The 26,882-nt window shown below is 44.9% G+C and overlaps 1 protein-coding gene across 2 annotated transcripts in view; it reads left to right on the forward strand.

The window, feature by feature from the left end:
• The window catches only part of P3H2 (prolyl 3-hydroxylase 2), a 169,131-nt gene extending 143,445 nt beyond the window's left edge, over positions 1-25,686 (forward strand). Inside the window, exons 14-15 of one of the 2 annotated variants that reach the window (XM_073895669.1) lie at positions 1,391-1,531; positions 25,580-25,686. In XM_073895669.1, coding sequence (XP_073751770.1) covers positions 1,391-1,531; positions 25,580-25,609 — 171 coding nt within the window. In that variant the 3' untranslated portion in view covers positions 25,610-25,686. Of the gene's footprint in view, positions 1-1,390; positions 1,532-5,463; positions 10,894-25,579 lie in introns of those variants that run through there. The other variant, XM_025876766.2, reaches the window with a different exon arrangement.
• Positions 25,687-26,882: the final 1,196 nt, after the last annotated feature.

Below are 26,882 nucleotides of genomic sequence, written 5' to 3' on the forward strand. Positions count from 1 at the left end.
CACACACACACACACACACACACACACACACACACACACACACACACGTTTCAGACTTCTTGACTCCTCCATCTCCCTCCGACCTTCCATGTGTATCTTACAGTCTAGGGGTCCCTGTGTTAGGTAGCATCCAAGGACCTCAGGAAATTTTCCAAATATTGCTCCTGAAGCCGGCAGTGGAAACACATAGCCATCCCCTTTTATGGTGAAGGAAACCAAAGGTTTTTCTAATGGGCATGTATCATGTATCATGTATCAATCCAAGTCAATGCAGAAAATAACTAGTTAAAATGAGCCCTGGGCACCTGGGTGGCTCAGTCAGTTAAGCATCTGCCTTGGGCTCAGGTCATGATCCCAGGGTCCTGGCATCGAGTCCCACATCTGGCTCCTTGCTCAGCGGGGAGTCGACAGGCTACCTCTCCCCCTGGTTTGTGCTCTCTCACTCACTCTCTCTCTCTGTCTCTCAAAATAAATAAAATCTTAAAAAAAATGAAATAAAATGAGCCCATCTCATCAAATGGTAGAATGGTACCACTTTTTTTTTTTTACTTTACTTTTCTAAGCTCTGCTATGGAATGAGTAATGTGTCTGTGTTTCTCAAGAAAGAAAAATGAACTCTACCAACACCAGACACTTCTTAAATATAGATGCCAGGCCCCTTATATTCTGTTGCTTCAGTTCCCCCGTTCGGAGAGCCCGCTTATGTGATCTCCCACCTAGCGGCGCTTCTTTTCTCTCTGCTGTCTTCTACTGAGTATTAGTGAGCAATTCCACCTGAGCACTGCACAAGGTTGGCAGGACCATATTAATCATTTCAGAGCCTGGAGGCCATGGACTAGGTCTCCCCAAGGAGGGGAGTGTTCTCATCACTGGAGGTATTAAAGCATTCACTGAGGACCATTGGGCAGGAATACTGTAGTGGGAATTAAAGTAGCATATGACATTAGACTTGGCTTTTAAAAATCTCTGTGCTATGAAAGGCTCACAAGCCAAACACGTACGACTCAGGCATGGGAAAGGGTGCACCCATAGGGCCACTACCTAGATCAATAATGAAAATGTACCAGCACTCTTGCACTCCTTGATTTGTTTTTGTCATTCTACAAATATTAAATGGGCCTCTGCCATAGGCCAGATACTGTGTTAGGGCTCAAGGCCGGGAGCCAGCCATTTTACCTGAACACTTTTATGTCTGAATCACACATTGTTCTGAACTTACCTTTGTTCAACGGGTGAGAAAATTGAACCAATCTATCTGCCCCAGCCCCAGGATTCCATTATTCTTTGATTCAAAATTTGACCTAAAAAATCCCATAGAAGGGTAGAGAAAGGGGTCGTAGAAATGCTCATAATATGGAAAGGAGAGTCTAATTTTCACGTTCTTCCTTAGGCCTCTATCAAACCAAAGTGTGGCCGTATGATCAGCTTCTCGTCTGGGGGAGAGAACCCGCATGGAGTGAAGGCGGTAACCAAGGGCCAGAGGTGTGCCGTGGCTCTGTGGTTTACCTTGGACCCACTTTATAGAGAATTGGTGAGTCTGTGGCCCACCCAGAAGGCCAGTTAGATGTTCCAAAGACCTGCTTTGTGAACTGATTTAGCTGAAAAGTCCTTGAATTGATCCATAACCCTTCAGGGATCTTAGAGATCATAAAAATCAATCAGTCAATCAATCAAACTATTACAGAGTCCTTTCTTTCTGGTTTCCAACACTGGCTGTGTTTTCTAAGCAAGAATAGATTTTCCTGTTCAGATCCACGATGAAGCAATTAACACATCTGCTGTGTGTAGTGTGAGTTTGAGAGAACGAAGAAGGGCTAGGAAGGCAACTCTTGATCAGATGGGTTCTAATAAGGGAATGTTTGTGGAAATAGAAATTGAAGTGATGTCTGGCAGTCTCTAGTTAGTTTTGAGCTTCTTACCAAACTGTGACATCAGGAGAGAGGAACCACTTTCTACTGGGCACCAGGAAGACTGTTTTATTTTCTCAGTAAATCATTAAAAAGAGCACTGAATCATTTATGAGACACATGTAGGAGATGGTGAGTCAACGTGAAAGTTTGTTATTACATACTATTATTAACTTAAACATTGCATAATAACATATTGTTATTATCATATTGGAAGTAGACTCTTAACCTGGATCCCATCCCCCTGGATGCCCCTGGCCAGAGCTTATGGTCTCTCTCTATGAGGCTGCAGAGGGAGGAGTTAAGACCAATGGGTATAAGCCCGTGGAAGGAAAATGTCAGCCCAACATAGGAATGACTTGCAAATTGTCACCAATGCTTGGTGGCATCGTCCGCCTCAGAAGTAGCAAGTTCATTGTCACTCCCGTCAAAGCCTCGGCAACAGCTTGGCATGGGATGCTGATGTTGAAACTGAAACTTCACAGCAGGGGCTAAACTGGGGTCTTCAGTATTCTCCAGCCCCGGAAATTGACGAGCTGTGAAAATCTAGTCTTTATAATGGTATTCAAGCCAGTTTTCTCTTTGGATACCTAAATTGGATCCAATTTAGTCAGAAACTGTTTAAAATTCATTCCTCTGTCTCATGCTTTTTGCCATCGGATCTAGCTCACACAGATTTCAGGCCGCATTCCGTAAGCATTCTTTCACATACTTTGCAGATGTTTATGGAAGATCTCTGTGCCTGGGCAACTCTGCTAGGTAGGCCCTGGGGGTATAAGGGTGACAAAGCACAGTCCCTGACCGTGAGGAACTTGGAGAGGTCGACAAGGGCATAGATCTAGGACAGCAATGTGCATTTTGTAGGGGGCATCAAGGAAGACTGACTGATAGAGGCTCGCTCCCCACCAAGGAGACAGCCAGGCACCTGAATGGGCAAGAGTGTCCTCCTGATCCTGGCCGGAGGTGAGGGGGCTGCTGGTAGAGCACGCAGTTCTGAAAACTTCAAGGAGCACTGAACAGTCTCCCTCAGCTGTGATTCCTTTCTTTCCTTGTGCTTGTCCACTCTAAAACACCAGCATCCCCCCTTCCCCAACCCAGAACTGTGCTCTTGCACCAGAGAATCTAGGCAAACGAGCTGATGGGGAAGATAACAAATTCTTGGAACATCACCACACTCTTTTCTCTTTGGTGTTCAATTCAGCAAACACTGAGTCCGTTTCATTCCTCAGGATCCCAACCCTCTCTTCCAAGATATTTTCCATCAAATAAAGGAACACAGAGTAAATTCTCTTGGCTCATTCCTAATCCAAAGTGTCAGGAAACTTCTCCAGAATCCAGGCAGTAGCGGCATCTAGTGGTCACAGGTGGGAATGACCAGAACCTCTTCCGCAACTACTAGAAAATTTAGCCTATGGGATTCCCAGACTTCGCTCCACATTGTAATAAGCTAGGGAGTTTTACAAACTGCTGACATCTGTCCCCATCCTCGAACATTCTGGCTAAGTTGATAAGGAGTGTGACCTGGGTATGGAGAGCTTTAAAAGCTCCCCAGGTAATTCGAATGTGCAACAAACTTTGGGAGTCCTGAGTTAGGCACCTCTTCTCAGAGTGAATCCCTGAGCAGGCCTATGGAGGAGTCAACAGAGCTGGCAGATTTCCCTGCTTGTTCTAGATTGTTTTAAAGGTTATCAGTTCTCAAAGAGTAGTTAGCATTGTAAACTCTGAAGGATGCACACTACAGAAGCTTCAGTTCCTTGGACGTGGAGTTCCAGCTCAGGAACTTCTTCCCTTTCGGGAGAGACATGATTGCAAGGGTCTCTTGCAGCAGTCAGATCTGAGAGTTTGTATCAGTTTGGTACATCAGTTTGTTAAGCAGCAAGTTGTCGTTCCCGTGTTCATAAAGTAGTCCTCAGGCATCTTACTTTGCATGACATCAATTTAGCTTTCTTATTTAGTATATTTAGTCCCTTTGGTTGCCTTTATGGAGGCATCATTTTCAATGACAGGTCTTGAGTGGAAGGGCTTGTTTGCAAGTGATAAAACAGTTTTTCCATAACTTGCTGCACTGGGCATTGTGCTAGAGACTAGTGATAGGGGCTGCGGACTACATAAAACATACCTCTGTTTTCAAGGAGCTTGAGGTCAAAATAGAGACATAAGGTGAGGGCTAAAGTATTTAAAACACCAGGTAAAATTCAGTAAGATGCGACAAACTGGTTAAGAAACACCAATTCTATTCTAACTGGGGCAAGAAAGCCATGCACCCTCCCCAGCTCCCCCCCATGCTGGGAAGTTACAGATGGGACAGACAATATGGTACCTCTAGTACGTACAGGATAGGAAGCTTCATCTAGACTACATGTCATGGACGAGAGTAGTGAGAGAGAAGGTGAAAGAACATGGAAAGTTGGAGATGCCATTTGGAGGTAGATCAGCTGGGCCGGCTGATGGTTTGATGTAGGGGGAAGGGAAAGCACTGGATATATAATGGTAACATGTAGAAGGACCTTTAACCTAGACTAGGGCTAAGGATTTCTTTGAGAGTAAGGGGCCTTGAGGTAAGTCGGTAAGTTACAGTATAAGGTGAGGTGAGAAGAGAAGGCAAAGGGGAACCAAAGAAGAGAGAAGGGTCTAAATCAGGCAACTCCTTATAAGCACACCGAGGAGACTGGGCCTGGAACCTCAAACAACAGGAACCCATGCAAGGGTTGTGAGCATGAACCCGACAGTGACGTGGTCGGGACTGAAATGCAGAGGACCCCTTAGAAGCATGTGCGAGCAGGGTGTGCAGCGGGGGTATGATTTGGAAGCTGTAGCAGTTGAGCTAAGAGATGGTGAGAGCCCATACCTGTGGTTCTCTAGTGGGAGCGATTGTGCTTCCTAGGGCACGTTTGGCAAGGTCTAGGGACGTTTTTAGTTGTCAAAACTTGGAGGGAGGTGCAACCAGGTCCCTGGAGTGGGCAGAGGTCAGGGCTGTTGCTAAAAATTCTACTAGGTGCAGGACCGCCCCCAACAACAAAGAATTCTCTGGTCCAAAATGTCAGGAGTGCCACAGTCGAGAAATCTGCCCTAAACTAAGACAACAGTCATGGGCCTGTAAAGGGGTGGAAACAGGAGGTAGAACAGACAGGACTTGGTGATTTATCAGATGGGCTGGGCTTTGAGGGCAAATGGGTGAGCAGAGGCGGTCTTTGCCGAGAGAGAGAATTGGCGAGCCGGACCGGTCTAGGTGTGTGGGGGAGAAAACGCTGACTCCAGCTGGAACGCCGATTGGAGCACTGAGTCGGAGATGCCTATTGAACCACAACATAGAAAGGGTGTTCATCAGTTGAATACACAAGACTTCCAGGCAAGAGAGAAATCTTGGAAAGTTATTGCTTAGGACATAATGAAGTCAGGAGAAGCCTCCCCTGGAGGGACGGGGATGAGGGTCAATCCTGAACTGGATCTAGCATCCATCTCTGCACAGATCGATGCCCGGAAGTATTTGAAGCACCTGCTGCGGGGGCTGACCATGATTCCTGTAACAGAAATGTATCCATTACCTGTTTTGCAGGAGCGAATACAGGCCGATGAAGTGATCGCCATCCTGGATCAGGAACAGCAAGGGAAGCATGAACTGAATATCAACCCCAAAGATGAGCTATAAAGATGAGGGAAAGAAAAGTTCTATCAGATATTTATTTAAATTGTTAATCTTATGAGAACCCTTTTATTTTTGTACAGAGCCACGGTATAAATTAACAGGCTAATCCGAGTCGCCAGATGCGCCTTCCGTTCCTGAGGATGCTTGCTTTGCCTCCCTCAGCCTGTCTGTCTTGGTTTCTCATCAGGCCATCTCTCCCCTTCCCCTCCGTGCACAGTCACACGTGCACGCGTGCATGTCGTCTGCTACAGATCCGAAATCTCAAGCAGAGAGAATAAGTTTATTCTTGGCGAAACTACACCTCTCCTGCGTGCTCCAGTTCTAAAGTTAGCATGTGATTTGGACTCAGAAGCCTTTCTGGCCCCGTGCCCTTCAGCAACACCCTCTCCCAGTGCAGGGGGGGCCGTGAGCTGGAGTTCCAGGATCCCCCAGCAGGGTCTGCACTGCCTTGCGTGTCCCTGGATCCACTCGGAAGAACGCTGCAGGAGATGGAGGGGCCCAGCCTCGCCAGGGCCTTGGTGGACTTACTGGCCCTGGGATTTTCACCTGAGGACAAATTTACACTGGAAGCTTTGATTCCTCCTCCACAGTGCTCCAGAAAGGACTGCCCGAAGACTTGTGTCTTTAAAAAAAGGTTGTTCAAGGGGTTGAAGTAGAAAGACTCTTCACCCCAGTGCCTTTGGAAGAAAATCTTCAATCCCACATGACTCAGAGCATCACCGACACGTTGCCTGAGTGTGGGGCCCATTGATGAGTAGGGGCATTTTGTAAGAAAAATGGATTTTGGACTGATTCCCATCCTCAGCACATGTATTTTGGTCTCCCCTCATCTTGGCTGCTATCCAGTTCACAGATCGTGCTTGGGTCTGATTGTTTAATACAGGGAGCCTGATCCTAACATCTGGCATTTATTTGTTTTTCTTCTCCCAAACATTTGGTGTATCCTCAGGTAATGGTTTTTGACTTTGGGGCAGCCCAGGGACAACACTGGGCTCTGACTTGTTTGGCTGGCAGCTGCTTCAGGGCCACAAAGAAAGTGGAAACAGTGCTTTTGAAGGCATGAAAATGGTTAACAGAGGTGTTTGTCCAGAGAACATCTGGTCCTAGGCCAGAATTCTAAGGAAGCCCTGCAGAGACATTATTCGAGGTGGGGCTGGGGTTGTTCTAGTCTCGGGAAGCCTGCTAACCGGTGGGAGATTATTTGCCTCTGTGAGGGGCTCTAGTAGGGGTAGTAGTTCTTAAGAAAATCAGCAGTTCTAAACATTCTCTGAAAAAATCACATTTATTGGTTGCCATTTATGATCTTGGTTGATGCTTAAGCACATTCATCCTTTGAGACTGAAAAATTGAGTCACAGTGAGTTATGTGATTTCCCTCTGATTTCCACCCAACCTTCAACTGGGAGAAGGGAAGGAGCATTAGGCTGTAACCCCAGCTGGATCCAGTATGCCCTGCTGTGTGACCTGGAGCTACTGTCTCTCCCTTTCTGGGCTTCAGTTTCCTTATCCAAAAATGACATAACAGGTTAAATTGCTCCCAAAAGCCCTTCTGCCTCTTGCTTTAAATACAACACAAACAATGAATCATGGAACACTACATCAAAAACTGATGATGTACTGTATGGTGACTAACATAACATAATAAAATAAAATAAAATTTAAAAATAAATAAATAAATAAATAGCGACGCAAAGCAAATCAAAGACAAAAACAAGGCCGATTTTAGAAATAGGCACCGATTCAACCAAATTTACTTCGGCAAACATTTTGAGACTTGTGAATGGGTTCCCTGTGTGTCTCTGTGATTTTTAAAACTTTAAGCCCAATTTTAGGGCTAAAACTCCCTGAGCTTTGAAAAGGTAGATCTCTGTTTGTTTGCCGTCTCACCGAGAAGTGTTTGCTGGCATGCAGATTTGCTGATAGGAGAATCTGGGCAAGATCTAATTTCTGTTTTCTGGCAACGAGGCATCAACAAAGAAAACAAGCTTTGGCTCCGTGTATTCCCACTTCCTGGGTGCCGTGGGAGCTCCAGCAGAGGCAGGGACTCCGACACAGATGTGGAGATTCTGCCCCACATAAAGTGGGCGACAGCCTCCAGAGCTGTGGTGCGGGTCGGCATCTTGTGCCATGTGCTGATTGCACAGAGCAGTGATTCCTGTTTTTCAGGTTGCCCGTGTTGTTGTACCCCTGGGATAGCGTGTATCCACTAGGGCATTTACCTTTTAATCTGCTCCCCATCAAACCATACGTAATTGTATTCAGATAGGTAGGGAGTGTCTGCAGAGGACTTGAGACCAATCTGAGCCGGAGCTGCTGAAGGGAGTTGTGTGAGAAGGCCCGACCAGGGGCGTGGGGGCGCTGAGGTCCTGGCCCAGGGCGGCGGCCACTAGAGGAAGGGGTGCCCTTTTCTGTTTGGCCAAAGAAGGTGCTTGCTCCCCAGTCTCTGGACCTGGAGGGCTGTGTCTATACAGAAAGGGTGCATTTTTCTGATTCACTCAGCAGTGCTGTGTGTGTGTGCTAGAGACAGCCCTGGCTGAAAGGCCCACTTTCTAGGGCCTCAAGCCCAGCCCTCTTCAGCTCAGCTGCACTTGGGAAACTACCACTTGCCTGATGACCACTGGGCGAAAAGCCTGCAGTTTCACAAAGCTTTGACTTTCACCCTCTTACTGTGCTGGGTGCTTATAACACAGAGCATGCTCCCCCACTAGTACTCGGGGAGTTGTTCTGGGTACGGATCCTGAGGCCCACTTTCCAGATGAGGAAATGGACAGCAGCAGGGAAGGGATGTTGGAGCCTGTGATCACTCAGCTTGGAATGTCTGCATGTGAGGTAGGAGCACAGCCTTTTGAAGAGGACGGAGAAAAAAAGTACCAGGGTGGTTTGCTCCCTGGGCCGTGCTTTCAGGAATATTAAATATAAAATGATACAATAATGTGAAGAGAAAACTACGATTTTTATAAAATCTGAACTTTTGCTCCTCTCTCATCTTCCCGCTGAGTGATATGTGAAGGCATATTTCCCCTTCTCTCCTCAGAGATGTATTGGATACAGGTTGTGTAATTCAATGAGATCAGCCCCACTTTCGAAAAAATACCATGTGCCAGAGGCTTTCTGCCTTCATGAAGCTCACAAAAGGAAAGAGGGTTCTAGTCAGGTGTCTTTTTCCTCTTCCTTCAAAGCAGAGAGAATCTTGAGCATAAATTTCTTCTTGAGGAAACACTGACAGGGGACAGAGTGATATTCTTGGATATGAGAGGTGCTTTCTTCAGAGCCCTGAATATAGATTATTTGACAAGAAATTTTAGCTTTAGTGCAGTCTCCATCATTAGTGGGCACATAGAACTTTTTGGCACTTATTCAGCTGAGGAGAAGCCACGGAATGAGTCACTACCATTTAATAATATATACCTGTGAGTTTTAATTGAAGTACAAATGCTGGATTATTTCACGTAAGACAGCCACAGGGAACAGATCCCTCACTGACGTCAAGGAAGGAGGTAATGGGGGCCACCTCACCAACTCCTTATGCCAAATACTGAAACACTCTGAGGTGACTGACTGGTATGGCTGAGAAGTGGGGAAAAGTTTAACTGTTCCCACATCCAGAACTCCTCAGGGAAACAGGAGTCATTTGGCAAAAACTCCAAACCACAAGTTAAATTCGGGCCCTTGGTTACGATCCCTCTCCTCCTCCTGCCAAGAAGCCTGCGATGTGAAGTGACCTCCCCACCTAGTCCCACAGCCCACCCGCAAATCCCCTACTCCCGGATAATTTGATGTTTCCAACATAAGACATAAAGCTGTTTTGTCTGGGACCTGGTCGATTTCTTCAGACACACTGAGGCACGTAACCTCAACCACTCTTTGAGCTCACTGCTGGGCTGGAGCTGCAGACTCATGCTGGCAGACCTTCCCCCTTACCTCCCATCCCCGGGGAAATCACCACGTTCTCCGTATCCCCTGCTGACCTCTGAGACCAAACAACCCAAGTCTGGAACAATCTGATCATCGATCTTGGCCTGCTCTTTAATGGATGGCATCTGCCATGTAAAAAATTGGCGTGGCGAGTCACCTCTGCCTGCAAAAATTCTGGTTAAGGGCTCACAAGAAAAATAACCAAACAGGATGTTCCTGCCCTCTCTTTCCCTGCCACACATTGCTAGGAGGAAAATCTGAATGCTCCTTTCATTCAATATACAACACACCTTTTCTAGCCACTTGATATGATGTACCTGAAAGCAGGGGACAGAAGGTGACAAGGGCAGAGTTTGAGAGCCTTTCCACTTTATGGTCCTCCTCAGTCATCTGTTCTGGAAGGGCCACCCACCTGCTTTCTTCATGCCAGTCTCCACTTCAGCAGTGAATTGGGGGTCATCCATCTACCTGGGAACTCTTGCCCTTGGCCCCTCTTGTCAGATTTAGGGGCTTTCCCCTCTTGATGGCAGTGTGATGACAGAGGCTTTGGAAACCCTAGCCAGCTTGTAGTTAAACCCTGCCTTCTTCTCCCACATTGACGTGTCTACCGCCGAATTACTACCTGATGGTAGGCGGGGATAGAAATGAGAACCAGGGAAGAGGCATTACCTGCTATGTCTCATCTTTTTCCACTTGTAAATCATACATCCCATTGTTTCAAAGGGTTGTAATCATGGTTGGCATTTATAAAGCCTTTTTATGGTCTCAAAGCACTTGGCAATCATATGTAACTACACAATTATCTTGAGAGACACATCAGTGTAACCTTCTTTTTGTAAACAGGGCAAATGAACAGTCGCCGTGGAGGGTTATGGCGAAGCTCTGGTCACTCATGAATTCATTAATCAGACGGTTTTTGAGTGGCTACTCTGCAGTGGGTTTAAGGAGGTATTCAAAAACGACTAAGATCCCAGCCCTTTGAGGAATTCAAAGTAAAGTAGAAAAATACACATGAACAAATGAAACAATACAAAATGAGGTGAGTGAGTGCTGTAATAAAGGGTTGTAATAGAAGCAGGGACCAAAAGAAGGCCATGTGAAGGGAGAAACAAGGGAGTGCTTGCAGAGAGGGAAAGCCTCACAGAAAAGGTGACATTTTGGCTGGGTCTTGAGTGCCCGCTCTGCCACCAGTAAGCAGAAGTGAGTCATGTGACCTCTCATTCCACCACAGTGTCCTCCACTGAAAAAGTATGGGATTTGACCTGGGTGATTTCTGGGGTTCTGAAACATTAGGCTGTCAGAGAGCAGTTCGTATGAAAGTTGGTGTTCTGGAAGGGGGCGGAATGAGATATTTACTGCGGATAGCCCTGGGAAAGCACTTTAATGAATGCTGTGAAAATCCAAATAAATACCAGTTTAAGTTTTATTTTATTTCCTTATGAGGAGGTATATTTAAGTGGGTGGGGCAAAGCTGCCAAGGACCATGATTCTTATTGAAAAGCAGAGGAGCCGCGAGTGTCAGGGGAAGGGGAAGTGAACTCCGGCCTTCCGGGGGCTCTTCCGGTGGCCTAGCCCTCTGCCTGCAAGTCCGAGAAACTTCCTATCTCACATGCCCTGGAGGCAGTCCATGCTCTCAAATTCTTCACCTTTCATCTCGCAGATGGGAATAATGAACAGATCCCAGCATATCACCTGAGGATAGTCAGGTGCATTGTCTGAAAAGCCTAAAGCATTTGGTAAAATTAGTCAAGCTTTTAGCAAAACCGGAAATCTATGCAATAGTTTTAGTGCGGACATCTCTTCCAATGTCGGACAGGGAACAGGGTTTCAGAGCCTTTGGGAATCCTTGGAAGCAAGCAATCTCCAAGAGGAGTTAATGAGGCCCATTTGCCTCATTTCAAACCAAAGGGCTGAATAGGACGTCATGTTGTAAGTCTCCAATCACACTTACTCTGTTTGGTCCCTGTACCTGTTTTTGGTTTGTTCAACTTTTAAAATGCCTTTGAAGGTCTTAGGCAATTACACTGCTTAGATTCAGAATAAATTATAGAGCCCCGAGGCTTAGAAGCCAACTTCAAGGCTTCTGGTCACCAGAGTAAGATCCTGGGCTCTCGTGATATTCCAACGTTCAGCAATGTTTACTGAACAGACACCACTATTTCCACTCGATTTGAAGTTCAGAGTTTCAAGACCCGTTATTCTCACAAGATAATATGAATTAGAAGTACACTGCTTTGCAGTGAATATTGGTAAGTGAATGAGGCCTGTTTAGCTTTTTCTCCTCTCAGTGTCCAAAATAAAGTTGTAACAACGTTTTTTAGCAAATTGGGTTCTGAGGAGTCATGATTTGAAATGTGTCCTGTTCTTAGCTACTTAGTACAAGTGAAGAACAGGCTTGAAGGCACTGTTGGCCCTCCCTTGACTGGGCAGGGTCAAGATTCCTGGAAGAATGTCCACTTTCCTTCATTGTTTATAGCATGGTGGTCACTAAGTGTTCGGCCATCTTCCAGTAGACAAGGTTGTGATTCACATACAAGGAAAAAGAAGCCCGGAGTAGATGAACACTTTGCCCTAAGTCAAAGTCACAGTAGATGTGAGTTTCCTGAGTGGAAACTAAGTGGTTGGACTCTCTCAGGACACCGCAGTCCTGACCATTTTTTAAGGAATCGCTAGGAGGCAAGAGGAACTCATGTGGACCTATGTGACCCCAGGACTCACCACCCCTCACACCCCAGTGGAAATCTAGAAGGAGGCTACTGTCTTCAGCAAGATGGTTGCTACCCTGACTCTGAGTGTGCCAGGTATGATTATGGCTCTGTTCAAACATGCTCTGGTTTCCTCCCAGGGAGCACTTTGAGCCTCCTCTGAACTTCCAGGCCGCAGGGCTGAGCACAGGGTACAGATTTTTCTTCCAGACATTTGGCATCTGTGTAATGATTTTTTGTCTCTAAGGGTAATAAAAGTACATCAGATGTTGCTCCCTGGACCATGAACTTGGCTTTGAAGCACCAGTGAGCCACTTCAAAGGCTCGGCACCATGTGGAGCTTCCGTTTCTGGGGACTTTGCTCTGTCAAGGTGTGCGCATCAACCTGGGACACAGTGCCTACCAAGGCACCTACCGCTAAAGACCGGTTGTCAAATATGTCAAAGGTGACAAATTGGCATACTGAAAGCTTCAAACCACGCAGCCTTCAGAATCAGAATAGAATATACATCGTGCTTTGAACGTTGTGGGGAAGAAAAATGCATCATTTACATGGAGAATGATTTACAAATTAAACGAAAAGAGATCGGAGTGGCCTTCAGAGCTCAGCACCGGGTGCTTTTGGTCACTGTTTGTCTGAAGTCCACACTGACCTGTTCAGAGCTGTTTAGACTAGAAAGATGAAGCCAGTGGTGAAAGCTTAAGGGAGAATCACAGACAAAATTAAGTTCTTTATTTATAATTCAGCAAATCAAGGCCACTGCAAACAGCAGACTCCAAGTTGGAAGGGGTTTGGAGAGCATCAGGTCCAACACTCCTTATATAATTTAGAGCTGGGGACACGGAGGCCCAGAGAAGAAATTTATTTACCCAACTTTGTACACAAGTTAGTGGTAGAATCTGGACTTAAACCCAGGTCACCCGACTCCTGGTCCGGAGCTCCATCACAGAGTCAGGGTAGAGCAGCAAGGAAGAGCACAGGCTTTGTGCCACCCAGACATGGAATATTTGCAGCCTTCTCCCAGCTCTCTGATTACGGACACATTTCTTATCCCCTCATATACAATGTCTTTGTCTGTAAAAGAGCAAGTAATACTTCTCTGTTGAGCTATCCGAAGATTTAATTGAGCCAGTAGGAGGAAAATGTCAAACACCTCCCAGGCAACCATTAAAAAGCAATTGTTATTTTTACTACATGAGGACACGTAAAAAGAAGAAAAATGAACAGGACTATGATTTCTCCAGCAATGCTTTTACAGCTCTTATGATTTTTTTTTTAATGCATTCTCCCATGAAGCATCTTGGAATCTTCAAAGTTAATTTTCGTACAGTGAGACTTAAAAATGATCTCTGGCCACAAACAACACCCTTCATGCTGGGGCAGGGGCACAGGAGAAGGGAAACTTGTTCTATAAAATTGAAAAGGTGTTTTATTTCCAAATTGGTTGCTAAGCACCAATCTAGAAGGAGATCCTGGCCTTCCTGCAGCCACCTCATCGGGCCCTTCTGACTTCTTCGCCTCTCTGCACTGGGACATTTCAGTGGCTTTTCTGAGCCAACACTTTGGAAAGCACATTTTTCCCCCTATTCCTTTTCCTAAGCATTCTCTCACTTTCTTTTCCATGGTGTAGAAAACACAGAATCAAAGCTTAGCAGCAGATGGCACTATCAGCATACTTTGCAGTAAGGGGTAAAAAAAGGAGATGCATTCGTTCATTCATTCATTCATTCATTCATTTTGACAAGTCTCAACCTAACGTCAAATGTGTGTTCAACCTTGAGAGGGTCACTAAACAGAAGAGGTGGTACTTACAGTCCAGGCGGGAAGAGGCATGCTCTGGGAGGATCTGCGGGGGACCTGTGTAAACACCGAGGTTGTATGTTCTGGTGGTTTTGGGAGACAGCAAGATTGGAGCAGGCTTAAACAGCAAAGGAGGAATTTTTGAGGGAGTTGGTCTAGAGCTTTTCCTTTAAAGGATGAGTAGAATATGGAATGGTGAAAAGGCAAAGCAGGAATGTAAAATGGACTGTAAAAGCAAAGAGTCATCCGCTGCTGTGGCCATCAGCACTCTATCCCTGGCAGGTCTGACCTCTCTCGCTTTGCGTGAGCCTCGTGCCTCACGTGGGTGGCCACTCTCACAACCATGCTCTCATTTGGCCCTTACTGCTATCCTCTGACTTCGGCTTTACCCCTTGATGATCTAAATTTGATGAATAAGAAAATTGAGGCCCTCAGAAGGAAAGTGACTTGCTTAGGGTCACACATGCAGTGTCTCGTAGGGCTGGGATCCAAAACTCGAACTCATCCCAGCTCATGCAGCAGGAGACCAGGGCTCTTGTGACACAGGCTGTCACAGCGAAGAGGGCTCGGGCCACAGAGTAATAGGATCAGTTTCAGCTGTCAGGCTGGCTTCAGGTTACTGAGGGCCTGAGCTAGACTAGACTGTGGTCTTGGGGCTGGTCCTGTAAATCTTAGGGAGGATTCTGAGGTTTGGGGAAGCTAGAGATGGGTGTCAGATGCTGCAGCTGCATACGAGGGATTGAACAAAAAGGGACAGGAATCAGGGAGACCAAAGAAGAAGGTGTTGCAGAAATTAAGGCCAGGGGTGGGGAGTAGGTGGGAGCGCTCTGCTCCAGCGGGGAGGAGGTCTTATGATGGTCATTAATTCCTGGCGTGTAGAAATGAAACAAAGCCGGCTGACTTTTAAAATGACTGGTTTTAAATTTCCTATAGACAGGGCGCCTGGGTGGCTCATTCAGTTAGGCGTCTGCCTTTGGCTCTGGTCAGAATCCCAGGGTCCTGGGATGGACCTGGGTCGGGCTCTCTGCTCCGCGGGGAGCCTGCCTTACCTTCTCTCCCCCACTCCTGTTCTCGCACACTCTTCTCTCTCTCTCAAATAAATAAAATCTTCAAATAAATAAATAAATAAATTCCCTATAGACAGCACGTCGCCTTATTGCCTGCACCCAGAGAGGTCTAATCTCATTACCTTCCACCACACCCACACAATCTTCCATGATACACACACGCACACACACACACACACACGCACACCCCTTAGTCCATTACTGCCAAGGCACAACATGAGGACAGCCTGAATCTGGCAGGAAGCAGTGGGACAAAGGAGTAAAAGATTAAGGAGAGACATGTTGAAGAAAAAAAAATAAGGACTTGGTGGCTGACAGAGTCACCAAGGAAAGAAGATTAAAATCATGAGTCTGAGATTTTGAGCCTAGGAAGACAATGTCAGCGATTCAAATAGAGAAAAAAGGGGGTTAAAATAAACTGGTTCCATGGAGAAGATGATCTGATGGGACATGAGGACTCCCAGTTGCTGCTGAACACTCAGCTGGAATACAAACTTATTTCCTACTCTGGTCATGGATTTCTTGCTCTTCACTTGTGAATAAAAACTTATAAACGATGGGGGTCTTTTCATAGCTTTTTCACAAGTAAGAGAATGAGAGAGAGAGAGAACTACCAAATTATTAGTGTTACCACTCCTTATTTAACTCCCTTCTGCTGACATCAAAACAACTGTAGAGTAAAGCACTGGACTCAGTCTTTAAGGACACTACAGGCAGTGGTATTCTCCCCCAGTCAATGCTAGGGAAGAAGCGGAATCCACAGTTGTTATTAAACTGTGCTTGAAAGCCAGAAAGCATTAACAGGCAAAGAGAAGCATTGTGCAAGTTACAATTGAGAAAAAAAATACAATACATACAAGAGACCTGAGGATTCCATAGGTGAGGAAATACAAAGAGAGCAGATGATTGAGCTGAGGTGACACAGACAGTTCATTACGGGGCCAGCATTGAGCCTCAGCCCAGGGATAAATTGTCCCAGCAGCCTGGAAAATGACACCAAGGGCGGGCCAATCCCCATCAGATTACAAAGCCCTGCACTGATACAATTTGTGATTAGAACACCGCTTGCAAATCTTTCCTCCAAATGGCCCCCAGAGTGGGTGGATTCTCAAATTAGTCATATGAGAACAGAGGGTTTAACAGAAGGGAGATTTTAGGAGGTTCTAGGCTGTTCCATTGAGAAATGAATGCATCAGCCCTTCAGAAATGGGAAGTAATTCAGGATGCGCACATTTTTGTGCCTTTTGCCTCGCTATCTCTGGTGGGAGAAACAAGTCAGCCACCATCTCGGAGAGGGTACTTGGAAGGAGGGTGAAAGGCCCTGGATTAGTCCCTTTAAAGGAGACACTTAAGGTGCTGCAGCCACCACACCCTGCGTGTGGGGGACCAGACCGGTTATTCAGCTTCTCCTGTGCAGCTACTGTGTGGCTACAAACCTGAGTCCAGGAAGGTCAGCCAGTTATTCTGCAGTAACCAAATCCACGGTGTTGCGGTGCTTATCAGCATGATCGCCCTCTGCAGTTGTGGTTGAATACGTTTTTGCTGTTGTCATCTTGTTTGGTAACACAGCAATAGCAAGTGTTGCAAGTGTAATTATTACTTTTGAAATGAGCTCTTGGCAGTTCCTGGTGATATACCTCTATGTGCGCGCACGTGTGTGTGTGTGTGCGCGCGTGTGCGTGCTGGTGTATGTGTGTGTTTACCATCCTTCTGAGTCTTCTCAGAGCAGCTCTAGGAACTTGAATCCCACCTCAAGGAAGTAAGCATGGATTGGATTTAGATCTGACTAATAGATAACAAACCCCCTCGTTCGTGCCAGACCTTGTGTTGAATGTTTTGCTGTGCTCTTCAAACCTTTTAAGCTTAGTACCATTGGTTCCATTTTACAGATAGGGAAATTGATGCTCCAAGACATTAAATAATCTAGTCAAAACCACAGGGAAAGCAGCTTGCCAAGCCATGATTTAAGGACTTTAGGATTTGTTCCCTAGACATAGAAATGTATTTAAATAAACTCTTGGGAAGAATACCACTGTATAAAATAGGAAAAATCAGGCTGCTTGGGTTGAAGCAGGAGTCTGGACTTCGGAGCGCTGTCCACTCGCCCCCCTCATCTGCCTCTGTGGTCTCCCTAGAACTTTCCAAATAGCCTGCTGGGTGGACTCCAGGTTGCCCACAGCTTGAAGTGCTATGAATCTATGATTCTGAGAAGTTCCTACGTATATCAGAAGCAGACTATCAACACCTTCCCCTGGACGTGTTCTGGAACCAGTGAGACATGCGGATACAGGATCCTGAATTTCTTCATAAGTTTACAAAATCATAGAACATTAAAGGTGGAAAAGACCTAAGAAATCAAGTCTAGACCCCACATACCTAATAAAATGATAATAATTTTTATTTTTATTGACTAATAGAAGTCCAGAAAGAAGAAATGATTTGCACAGGGAAGTCAGTTGATCAATTGTCCTCTGTCTTTTAGAGAGGTGATATTTACAATGTATAACAACTAGTGTCCTTTAACCAATAGGAGCAAATAAAATGTTGGGGCAGGATCTGAGGGAAGCTCTTGATGGCAGGCTTTACCCCATTAGTTGCTGGATTATGAGGCTGTCTCCCAGGGGTTCTAGAAAAGGAATTGAGGTGCTTAGGGTGGCAGGGTTTGGGATGGTCCAGGGACTGGGCTGGGGGAAATGTCTATTTATAAATAGCAGAGGCATTTAGTAGCTAGTCTATCCACTGTGGTGCATCAGAGTGGAATAACAGTCCTCACCTTTAAGCATGAATTCAGCAGAATACCCACAATTGCAGGATGTCCTTGGAATTGCTGAAACTCTATTAAGGTCACTGGGGCTTCGTCCCACTGCTGATGCTGCTTCCTTTCCAGGAGAGGAAAGAAGAGGCAGAGAGGAACCGAACTTCTGCCAGCCCCGTGTCACATCAAAGAATTCCACCCAGATCCCCACAGGTGCAGAAACCTGAGGGCCATCACCAAGCAGATAGTGCTGTCTCTGGTAATTGGGTTGACATCATCTAGCAGCCTTAGAGGATTTGAATCCCTTCCATGACTCCTGCTACCTCCCACCTGGCAGTGAAAACCTCAGGCTGGAAGCTGGGTGATATACAAAAGCAAATGAAAGGAAACTACCAGGTCACACTCCTCAAAGGAGAGTCCTCTTAGGTTCTGGCCCAGATACATAAGGGGAAAAGAGAACCAAGGCCCCAGTTGCCTACAAGTGGGTGCAAAGAGGGAGCCAAGGATGGTCATAGAAATATATACTCATGGGGGAATGCCTGGGTGGCTCAGTCATTAAGCGTCTGCCTTCGGCTCGGGTCATGATCCCAGGGTCCTGGGATCGAGCCCCGCATTGGGGTCCCTGCTCAGTCAGGAGCCTGCATCTCTCTCTCCCACTCCCCCTGCTTGTGTTCCCTCTCTAGCTCTCTCTCTCTCTCTCTCTGTGTCAAATAAATAAATAAAAATTAAAAAAAAGAAGAAATATATACTCATGGGATTAGAAAGCTTAATAGTCAGTCCACCCCACGACCAAGGCTTGAATCTTCAGAATGAACCATCCCCAACCTCAACCAGACTGAAAGATGCTCTGTTCCTGAATGAGCCTTGGTCTCCCTCACTTCCCAGATCTTTCTACATATAATTTCCTCAGCCTACAATACCCTTCGTCTTCCCCAGCTGCTTCTTGGGCCCATCTCCTTCTTGTCTTCTAAACCTCATTTCAGAAAATATTTAGGTAAGGGACTACAGTACATGTCCTTGGAAGTGTTTCTGTAGCCACTGGGACTTCACCTGTGAAACATTCCCTACACTGCTTTCATGTCTGTCTCCCTCCCTGGACTGGGAGTTGCATTAAGACAGGGACTGGCTCTATTATGCTGATCCAGCGGGGCCTCCAATTGGACCTAACACAGCAAAGGCATTAAAAAATGTGAATGAATGAATGAATGAATGAATGGCTACATCTTGAGCCCTGATAAAGTATTTGTATTCATAATCTCATATTATCATTGCACCATGCTTGTGAAGAAAAAAAGACTTGTTAGGTTTATAAGAAGTAATATGTTAATGCCCATTTTATGGATGAGGAAAAAAGCCTCTGAAAGAAAGGAAAAACAACCCAAACATGCTATATATTTGGGACATACACGGGACATTCATTGTGCCAGGTACTCTCAAAATGTCGATCATCTTTATCCTTGTGACTGACCTGAGAAAAGGTATTTTCATTACTCTTTTACAATTTATGTTGTAAATGTACACACCCTTTTCCAGGTACAGTTTTATGGGTTTTGACAACCGCATCAGGCCCCGTGGCTGCCACCGCAATTGCGGCACAGAAGGGGTCCAGCACCCTCCACAGGCTACCCTTTGTAGCTATGACCCCCTCCCCCCAGTGCCCTGCCTAGCACGGGGTGTTCTCTGTCACTGTAGTTTGCATAATCACATTTTTTAACAAATACAAAACCGAAGCTCAGAGAATTTAAGCAACTCACTCAAGGTAAGCAGCTAGTGGGCCATTAGATTTTGCCTTTGAGCCTGGACTTCTGATTCCCTGTGAGGGTGTAAAGTAAGAGTGTGGAGCCAAGGAAAACTGTCCCGTTCCCTGGGCCACCTCCCACCTCTGCAGACAGGGCCCTGTCCTTTGTCCATGTTCCATGGAGATAAGGCAAACACAGCTTCATTACCCAAGACAGAATCTGATAAAGCTCCACTTCTGATCCTTCATGAGGTGCTGAGTGAAGACTGTGTTCCTACACAATAGAATGATCTGAAAACCATTACGATGGGCAGGCCGCTTCGCAGACTGTGCTGTAAGAGATTGGTCTGTTCCAGTTCCCTCACTTAGCTCCAAGACAGGAGGGCTCTGAGGGGAGGTCACTGCTGAACATTTACCTCTCAATTCACCAGCGTCCCCACCAAGGCCTGGGGGGGGGGGGCCGTTTCCAGACAGGGCCCAAAGTGGGTGTCACTGCTAACTGGGCTGATGTCATTAACTGTCGCGGTCCTCTCCCCCCACCCCCCCACCCCCCAGGGAAGCCAGCCAGGGTCTCAGCTCCACTGCCTTCCAGGCCCACGCATCCCGCTGCAGCGCTGAAAGCAAACAGGTTTAGAGCAGCTTCATAAGTGGTGAGCCGGGCTTCCCCTGGGAGAGGGCCATTTCTCTGGGGGGTGTCGGCTTCATGGGACAGAAGGGATAGAGAAATCATTTCCTCTTCGGCCTGCTTTTAATCAGGGTGGCAGGATATTGGTGCCACTTTTGTCAAAAGGTAATCTCTTTTCTAAATAATAATAAAACAAGTATTTGTTTGGGGCTGAAGGCAGGTAAGTGAGCGCTGATCTGCCCTGACACATAAAGGAAATAGCTGTAGGCCTCCTGCATCCTACCCAGGCCCCGCTGCAGGCAGTCAGTCTGACACCCCGCCCCTGCCTTCTCCCCATCCCAACCCCACCACCCGCTCCAAGGACACCTCAGGAAATAATTTGCCATTGACAAGGGCACATGCCCTCCTTCAGGCTGTGGCCTGTGCTGTACCACACCCCCCAGCTCTGCCACCAGATGCAGCTGGATCTGTTCCTGAGGGCTTTGCAGGTCCATAGCCCTGACACTTGAGGTGCAAAAGTCTCCAGAGACCCCAGACTTCGCATCCTGCATTCTCTGCTGGGGGGCTGCAGCAGAGACAATGGACCAGACGCAAGGATCTCACCCAAAACCAGGAGAGCAAGTAATGAAACAAAGTTCACAGGCTGTGAAAACCCCATTTTCTGGCCCAGTTACTAAGGAGCTGGGAGATCTTGGAAGATTGGTTCACCTTCTATACGAACATCATGTTTCTCCTCTGGGCAAGTGAATATGCAAGACTGATCTTACAGGGTTGTGGAGGGGATGGTACCTGTCAAGTGGCATACGGAACACACCAGATAGGCTAGGAATAATTATAGGCACTCCCATCACTGTCATCACCGTTCCTCCACAGGGTTCAGTTTAAACAAGTGTTTGGGTATGTTTGTAAATTAAAGACCTGAGATGTTCTCTGCCGTTTGGTGCCAATCCACAATATGATATACTATGAAGAATGCCCCAGCTAATGCCCCCTCTTTATTCCTGGATGGAACTTCTGCCCTGCGAGCCTGTTGTTTTTTACTTTAAACTCGGTTCTACACCGAGTAGTAGATAGGAAGTTTTCTCTCTCTCTGAGCCCGGAGCCCAGGACTGAGCCAATGCTGTGGGCTCCGGGCCCTTTTCTTCCACATCCCGCTCTTGTTCCTCTGCCCTCCCCCCAAGAATCAGAGTTCCTTCCTAAATAGAAGGAACCTTCTAACCAAAATAAATACATGGTAAAAAATAAAAAAAAGAAAAGGAAGAAAGAAATCTCAAGAGATCAGACCAGCGATGAAAAGATGAGAACCCAGAACACTTTTCCTTTCCTACCTCAGCCACCTTCCCAGTCTGGAGATGTATGTACTGAAGGTGGGTGCCATTCCTCTGACCACGGGTGTACATCATTCCACCTCTTGCAAACTTTGCCTGTTTCAGGTGGAGTTCCCTTGTCAGGATGGCTGAGCATCAGAGGACAGGGTGTGAGCCCCACAGAATATGGGTGTTCAAATCATGAGATGTGAGGTCATTCGAAAGCAGAAAACTACTGTTTGTGCTACAGCTAACTTCGTGCACGGCTGCTTAATGTCATGATCCATTCCTTTGCTATTTTCTGGATCAAAATGGTAGCCAATCCACTTGGTTCACTGTTTCTTGAGCTGCATCCCCACCCCCAGCCCAGCCTTTCCCTTCTTAGACTGTGAAATTTGGGGCCAAATGGAAGGGGATATGGATCAGGTAAATAATTCATAAAACAGTCTCTTAATTCATAGGAATCCTGGCAGCATGTCTAAAGTTAAAGGTTAATTTAGCTGGTGTCTTTGCCATTAAATGTACATGAATTTAACATCACACATATACTTGGAATTTAAAGATCAGCTTTCATCTCAGGGCTTTGAGCTAGTGCTGCCATTGGCTTTGAATTCTCTTACCTTCTTTGGGTGGGGGGGAGAAACTGAGGGTCAATAGAAATTTTAAGATGTAGCCAGGATCACATTGTAAATGATCAGACTACTTAATCTTTCCATTCTTAAACCACTCTTCTGGGCACCTTACAGTCTTAGTTCCTGTAACTCATTAGTGGAGGATTATAACTATCCTTTTCTTACGCTGTGAAGAATGATGCTAAAAATATGTAAAGTAAAAATCCTTAAAACCAACAGTAGTTATTTTTAAATGGTGGGATTATAAGTAAACTTTTTTTTTCTTTTAATGTTTTCCAATTTTTAACACAAAAGTCCTTATTAATTTTATCCTCAAGAGATAATATTTAAACTTCATATCTCATAAGACTGCACACAGTGGAATATAAGTCTCTTAAATAGTCAAAAGGTATAATGCGCAAGAGTGTTATTGCTTTCAGTTATTACTCCTTTTCTCTACCATTCTATAAATTCTTAGGCCTCGAGGTACTCTTTGCCTAGGGAGAAGTCCCAAGCAAGGAATCTAAGGGATTCAGTGAAGCATCCTATACTCGTCTAGCCATTTAAAGACAAAGACAGATAACCTGTGTGTCCTCGTACCAGTGCAGAATGTAGCCGGTAGCTCAGAGATTCACATCACCCTGTTCCATGTTCTTGAGGTTCAGGCCTGGCAGAATGAAGAGAGCTGATGGGTGAGGACACCCAGGGTGGGAAATAGAACACTGAGTCATTCCATTCTCACCACATGTTAACTGTGAGGCTTCAGCCCACCCAAGAGCCTTAGGCAAAGTCTGTTGGCCACTGTTTTCCCATCTGTGGGCCCCAATGCTGACCAATCGTCCCCTCTGGCACCTTATAAGGGAAAGCTAATTAGAAAGCTCACCTCACAAGAATGCTGCAGAAAGACCTTTCACACGGAGTAGAACCACAGTGCCCGGAGGCACTGTGACTCAGTGGTAAAGCTGACTTCCAACACCCAGGTCTGATCTCTCCAGCCAAAAAAAAAAGGGGAGACCTACATGGCAAAGGCCAGGCAAATTCCCACGGGACGAGCCACAAAGATGGTGCACGGGAGTGGCAGTTCCTCAAAGTACTCTAGAAAGTACTAGTTAACGTATAGTGACAGGAAGAGAAGGGAGGAGATCAATCAACTTATTTAAGCAATTGTTTATTTTATTAGTGTATATTGTCTGCCCCTAATGTATCAAAAGCTATGTTATTTGCTATGGGGAAAACAAAGATGAATCAGATAGCCCTAGCCCTCCAGTCTAGTTAGAGGGAAAGATAGATATTAAATATTACATGCCTTATAATTTCTAGAAATGCAAATATATACAAAAGCCTTGGAATTACAAAATCAGGAGTAGCTTTAGGCTGAGAGGGAAAACAAAAGCTTCACATGGGAGTTAAATCCCAACTGGGTCTTGAAGAATGTCTAGGAGTTCACCACACAGTGGAAAGCATGCCAGAGAAACACATGTGCCTCAGTAAATAGGAACAACTAAGACAGAGTAAATGATCCAGTTTTTGAAAATTAATATCATTTCCCAAATATTCTATAGTTCTCCACAGCCATGTCATTCTCTAAAATTATCTTGGAAGTTTCTCTGTACCTAAAACCCACAGGAAGATTGGTCTCCCAAACTAGTCCAGTGAATTGAGAGAGAGAAAGGGACAAAAAAATAGGAGTTGAGCAATATAAGACACCCTCAAAAACAAACAAACAAACAAACAAACAAAACCCAAGATCTTTCACTCAAGGTTCTAGGACGCTCTATCTTCAAGGCCGTGTAAGAAGCCTAGCCTAAGCCGGCTTCAGGTGATTCTTCCACTCCATCTGCCAACTCACTTATTTGATACAGTTTTGCACTAAGCTGGCTGGGAACAACTTAACAACCATCTGTGTGTTTGTGTATTTTTTAATGTTGTTATTCCTTGTGTTTTATCTTTTGCTTTGTTTTTGTTTTTCTTATTTCCCAACTTACCCTGGCCTTGGGTATGTAAGAAGGTATCAACTTTCTTGTTTGGCACCTTTGGGAGACAGTTATTATGCCTGTCACTGCCTTGTCTGTATTTGCTTCCACTCCATTTCCCCCCCTTTCCTGACAATAACTATCACGAGAAAAGCTATGGTATCGTCTACTCATTCTCCATGCTTCCTTCTTATTTTTTCAGCTTAAAGAGATAAAAGAAATAAGGGGCAGGAATAACTGCTGAGATTAAAAGGAGCTAGACACTTAGGAGACCAAAATGCCCTCCCTTTTCACAGAGGTAGATACGAGTAGAGAGGTAGAGTCATCATATTCACACACCGCTCTGAGCATGGACCCATTGCCACCCATAACTCAGCAGACGGCGGGAACTTTGAAGTCAACCTCCTAAATGACTGTTATTTTATTCCCTAGAGAAAGTAGAACCTCCTCAGGAACTTTATAAGTGTCAAAGGAGGCAGTGATGCCTTTCCAGAATATTCTTCTCCAGTATCTTGGTGCCTTCTCCAAGATCAAAACTTTGATGCATAGTCCATGGAGACAAACATCAGCTTCAGTTCTTAGACTAAAATAGGTCCGTATGCACATTTATTCATCATTTTAAATAAACAGAAAGAAAGTCCTGGCTTTCAATCCCTTTCTTTTCTCCTCAGTGGTACTACCATAACCATCTTTCTGAAAACATCGCCCTGATAACATCATTCTTCTGTTTTAAAATCTCTGTTAGCTTTCTTCTGCCTTTAAGACAAAATCCAAGCTACATAATCATGCACTTAAAGTCCCTAGACTCTCATGTAAGTCTCCAACTTTATGTCTCCATATTCCCAGCCACATACCCAACCCACCCAGCCACAATAAAGGCTTGACGATCCAGTACACACGCACCTGCCTGCCTCACTGAAGACTGTGACTCACCTGTTCTTTTCTGCTTGAATTGCATTTCTTTTGAATCTCCAAAAAAGAAGAGAGAACAACATAAATTGGGATTGTAACTTATGGCTCACCTTTCATGACTCTCCCCAATCCAATGGAACAGCTTTCTCATTCCTAGGAGGCTAATAACATTTTAACTGTATTTCTCATTTTATCTGTATTAGAATTTCTCTCTCTCTATCCTTAAATTCTTCCCCTATTAGAATAGAAGTAATTTGGAGGCAGGGACTTTTGTCTGTTTGGTTCAGTGCTATATCCCAAGCACCTAGAACAGTATCTAGCCAGAGATGGATGCTCAGTAAGTATTGAAAGAACACCTATGTTATGCTAGACACTGCTAGTTATCTTTGTGCATACCTACCTTTTTCCATTGACTGTGTGTTCCTTGAAGGCATGAAAACAGTGGTTTATTCATCTCTGATGTACTTAGCATATAGCCCAGCACCATAGTAAGAAGTTGGTAAACATTTGTTCAGTAAATGACATCTTGAATGAAAGAATATCTTTACAAATGAATAACCCCACCCAATACCTTTTTCATTCTTAAATAATTACTTTCTTTCTGTCTCTATGCTTCAGATTCCTGACAAGGTTCTTTGTTGCCCTTGAATAGAAAAGCCCACAATAGACATTTGTCGTACCTTTGTTACTGCAAACACTTCTTACCAGACCTTTACTCATATTGTAAGTATTCATGTCATTGTTTACTATTGGAGTTTAGATCAATGTCAGTGGTGAAATGGGGAGATTGGGAAAGAACTAAATTAAAATGAGTGATTACAGAAGTAAAGAAAATCCCACCCTCTCTGCACAAGTTGCACTTTTTAACTCTTTTATTTATGTGCTAGATAAATATTTCACTTATAAATTGTGCTATTTGAATACCCTGAATATCTACTGGAAAACCTGCTTTTCATTATAGAGAATTAGCTTTCAAACAAGGATTTTGTTGATTGGCCCACTTTTACATTTACCAATACTCTGAAATTAGGGTACTTATCATATTTATAACAATTCTAAGTTATTGTGACTCATATAATAGCAAGTGATGCCCATTAAGACAGAGTCCAGGTTTATTTACCTTTAGTCCCCATTAGCTAACCCAGTTCCAGGCATAAGGTACATGAGGTTTAAATGTACTTAATTATAATACGATTAATCATTCAGTTGGTCAACTGAATGAACATTTATTAATGTATTACTATCTGCCACACAGTTTGCTGCATTCTGGAATAACACAAAAACGAACATGAGCGTTAATGCTCCTCAGTTGTTAATAGACTAGTGGAAAAATACATCCACATTGAGTTGCACACTACTTGAAATAAGTTCACAATACAGTTACAACTGCAGTTTCAAATCTATATATCAAAAGGTAGTTAACATTCATGAACACAGATGCAAAATTTTTCAAGACTATATTAGCAAATCAAATCATTATACTGCTATCTCTAGTTTGCTGCATCTGAGCAGGATGAATAAGATCAAAAGATTCTGAAACCAGGGAGATCTAACTGTGCCTATGAGATAATCTGGGGGAGAGGGGGTGATGATATAAATTAAGTTTTTTTTTCAGGGGGGATGCAGAGGAGAGAATGTGTCTGGGACATATCGTGGAGGAGACCCTGTCAAAATTTGGCAACCACTTAAATTAAAAATGCATTTACAACCTGGAAAGTTGTAGGACCACTAACAGAAGAGCAGGAGGTGAAAAAAGTCAACATGAGAGAAGATTCAGGTTAGGCACCCTAAGGGTTGTTTTATGTTTTCATTTATTTATTTGTTTTAGTGCTTAAGGGAATTTGAGATGTCTACCATAGAGTTTAAATTATGAGAGTAGAAAAGAAGAGAAATTAAAATACTAAGGATAGAGATTTAGAAG

The sequence above is a fragment of the Callorhinus ursinus genome, unplaced genomic scaffold (genome assembly GCF_003265705.2).
Source record: "Callorhinus ursinus isolate GAN/ISIS: 27379988/994484 unplaced genomic scaffold, GSC_fseal_2.0 scaffold1, whole genome shotgun sequence".
Taxonomy (NCBI): Eukaryota; Metazoa; Chordata; class Mammalia; order Carnivora; family Otariidae; genus Callorhinus; species Callorhinus ursinus.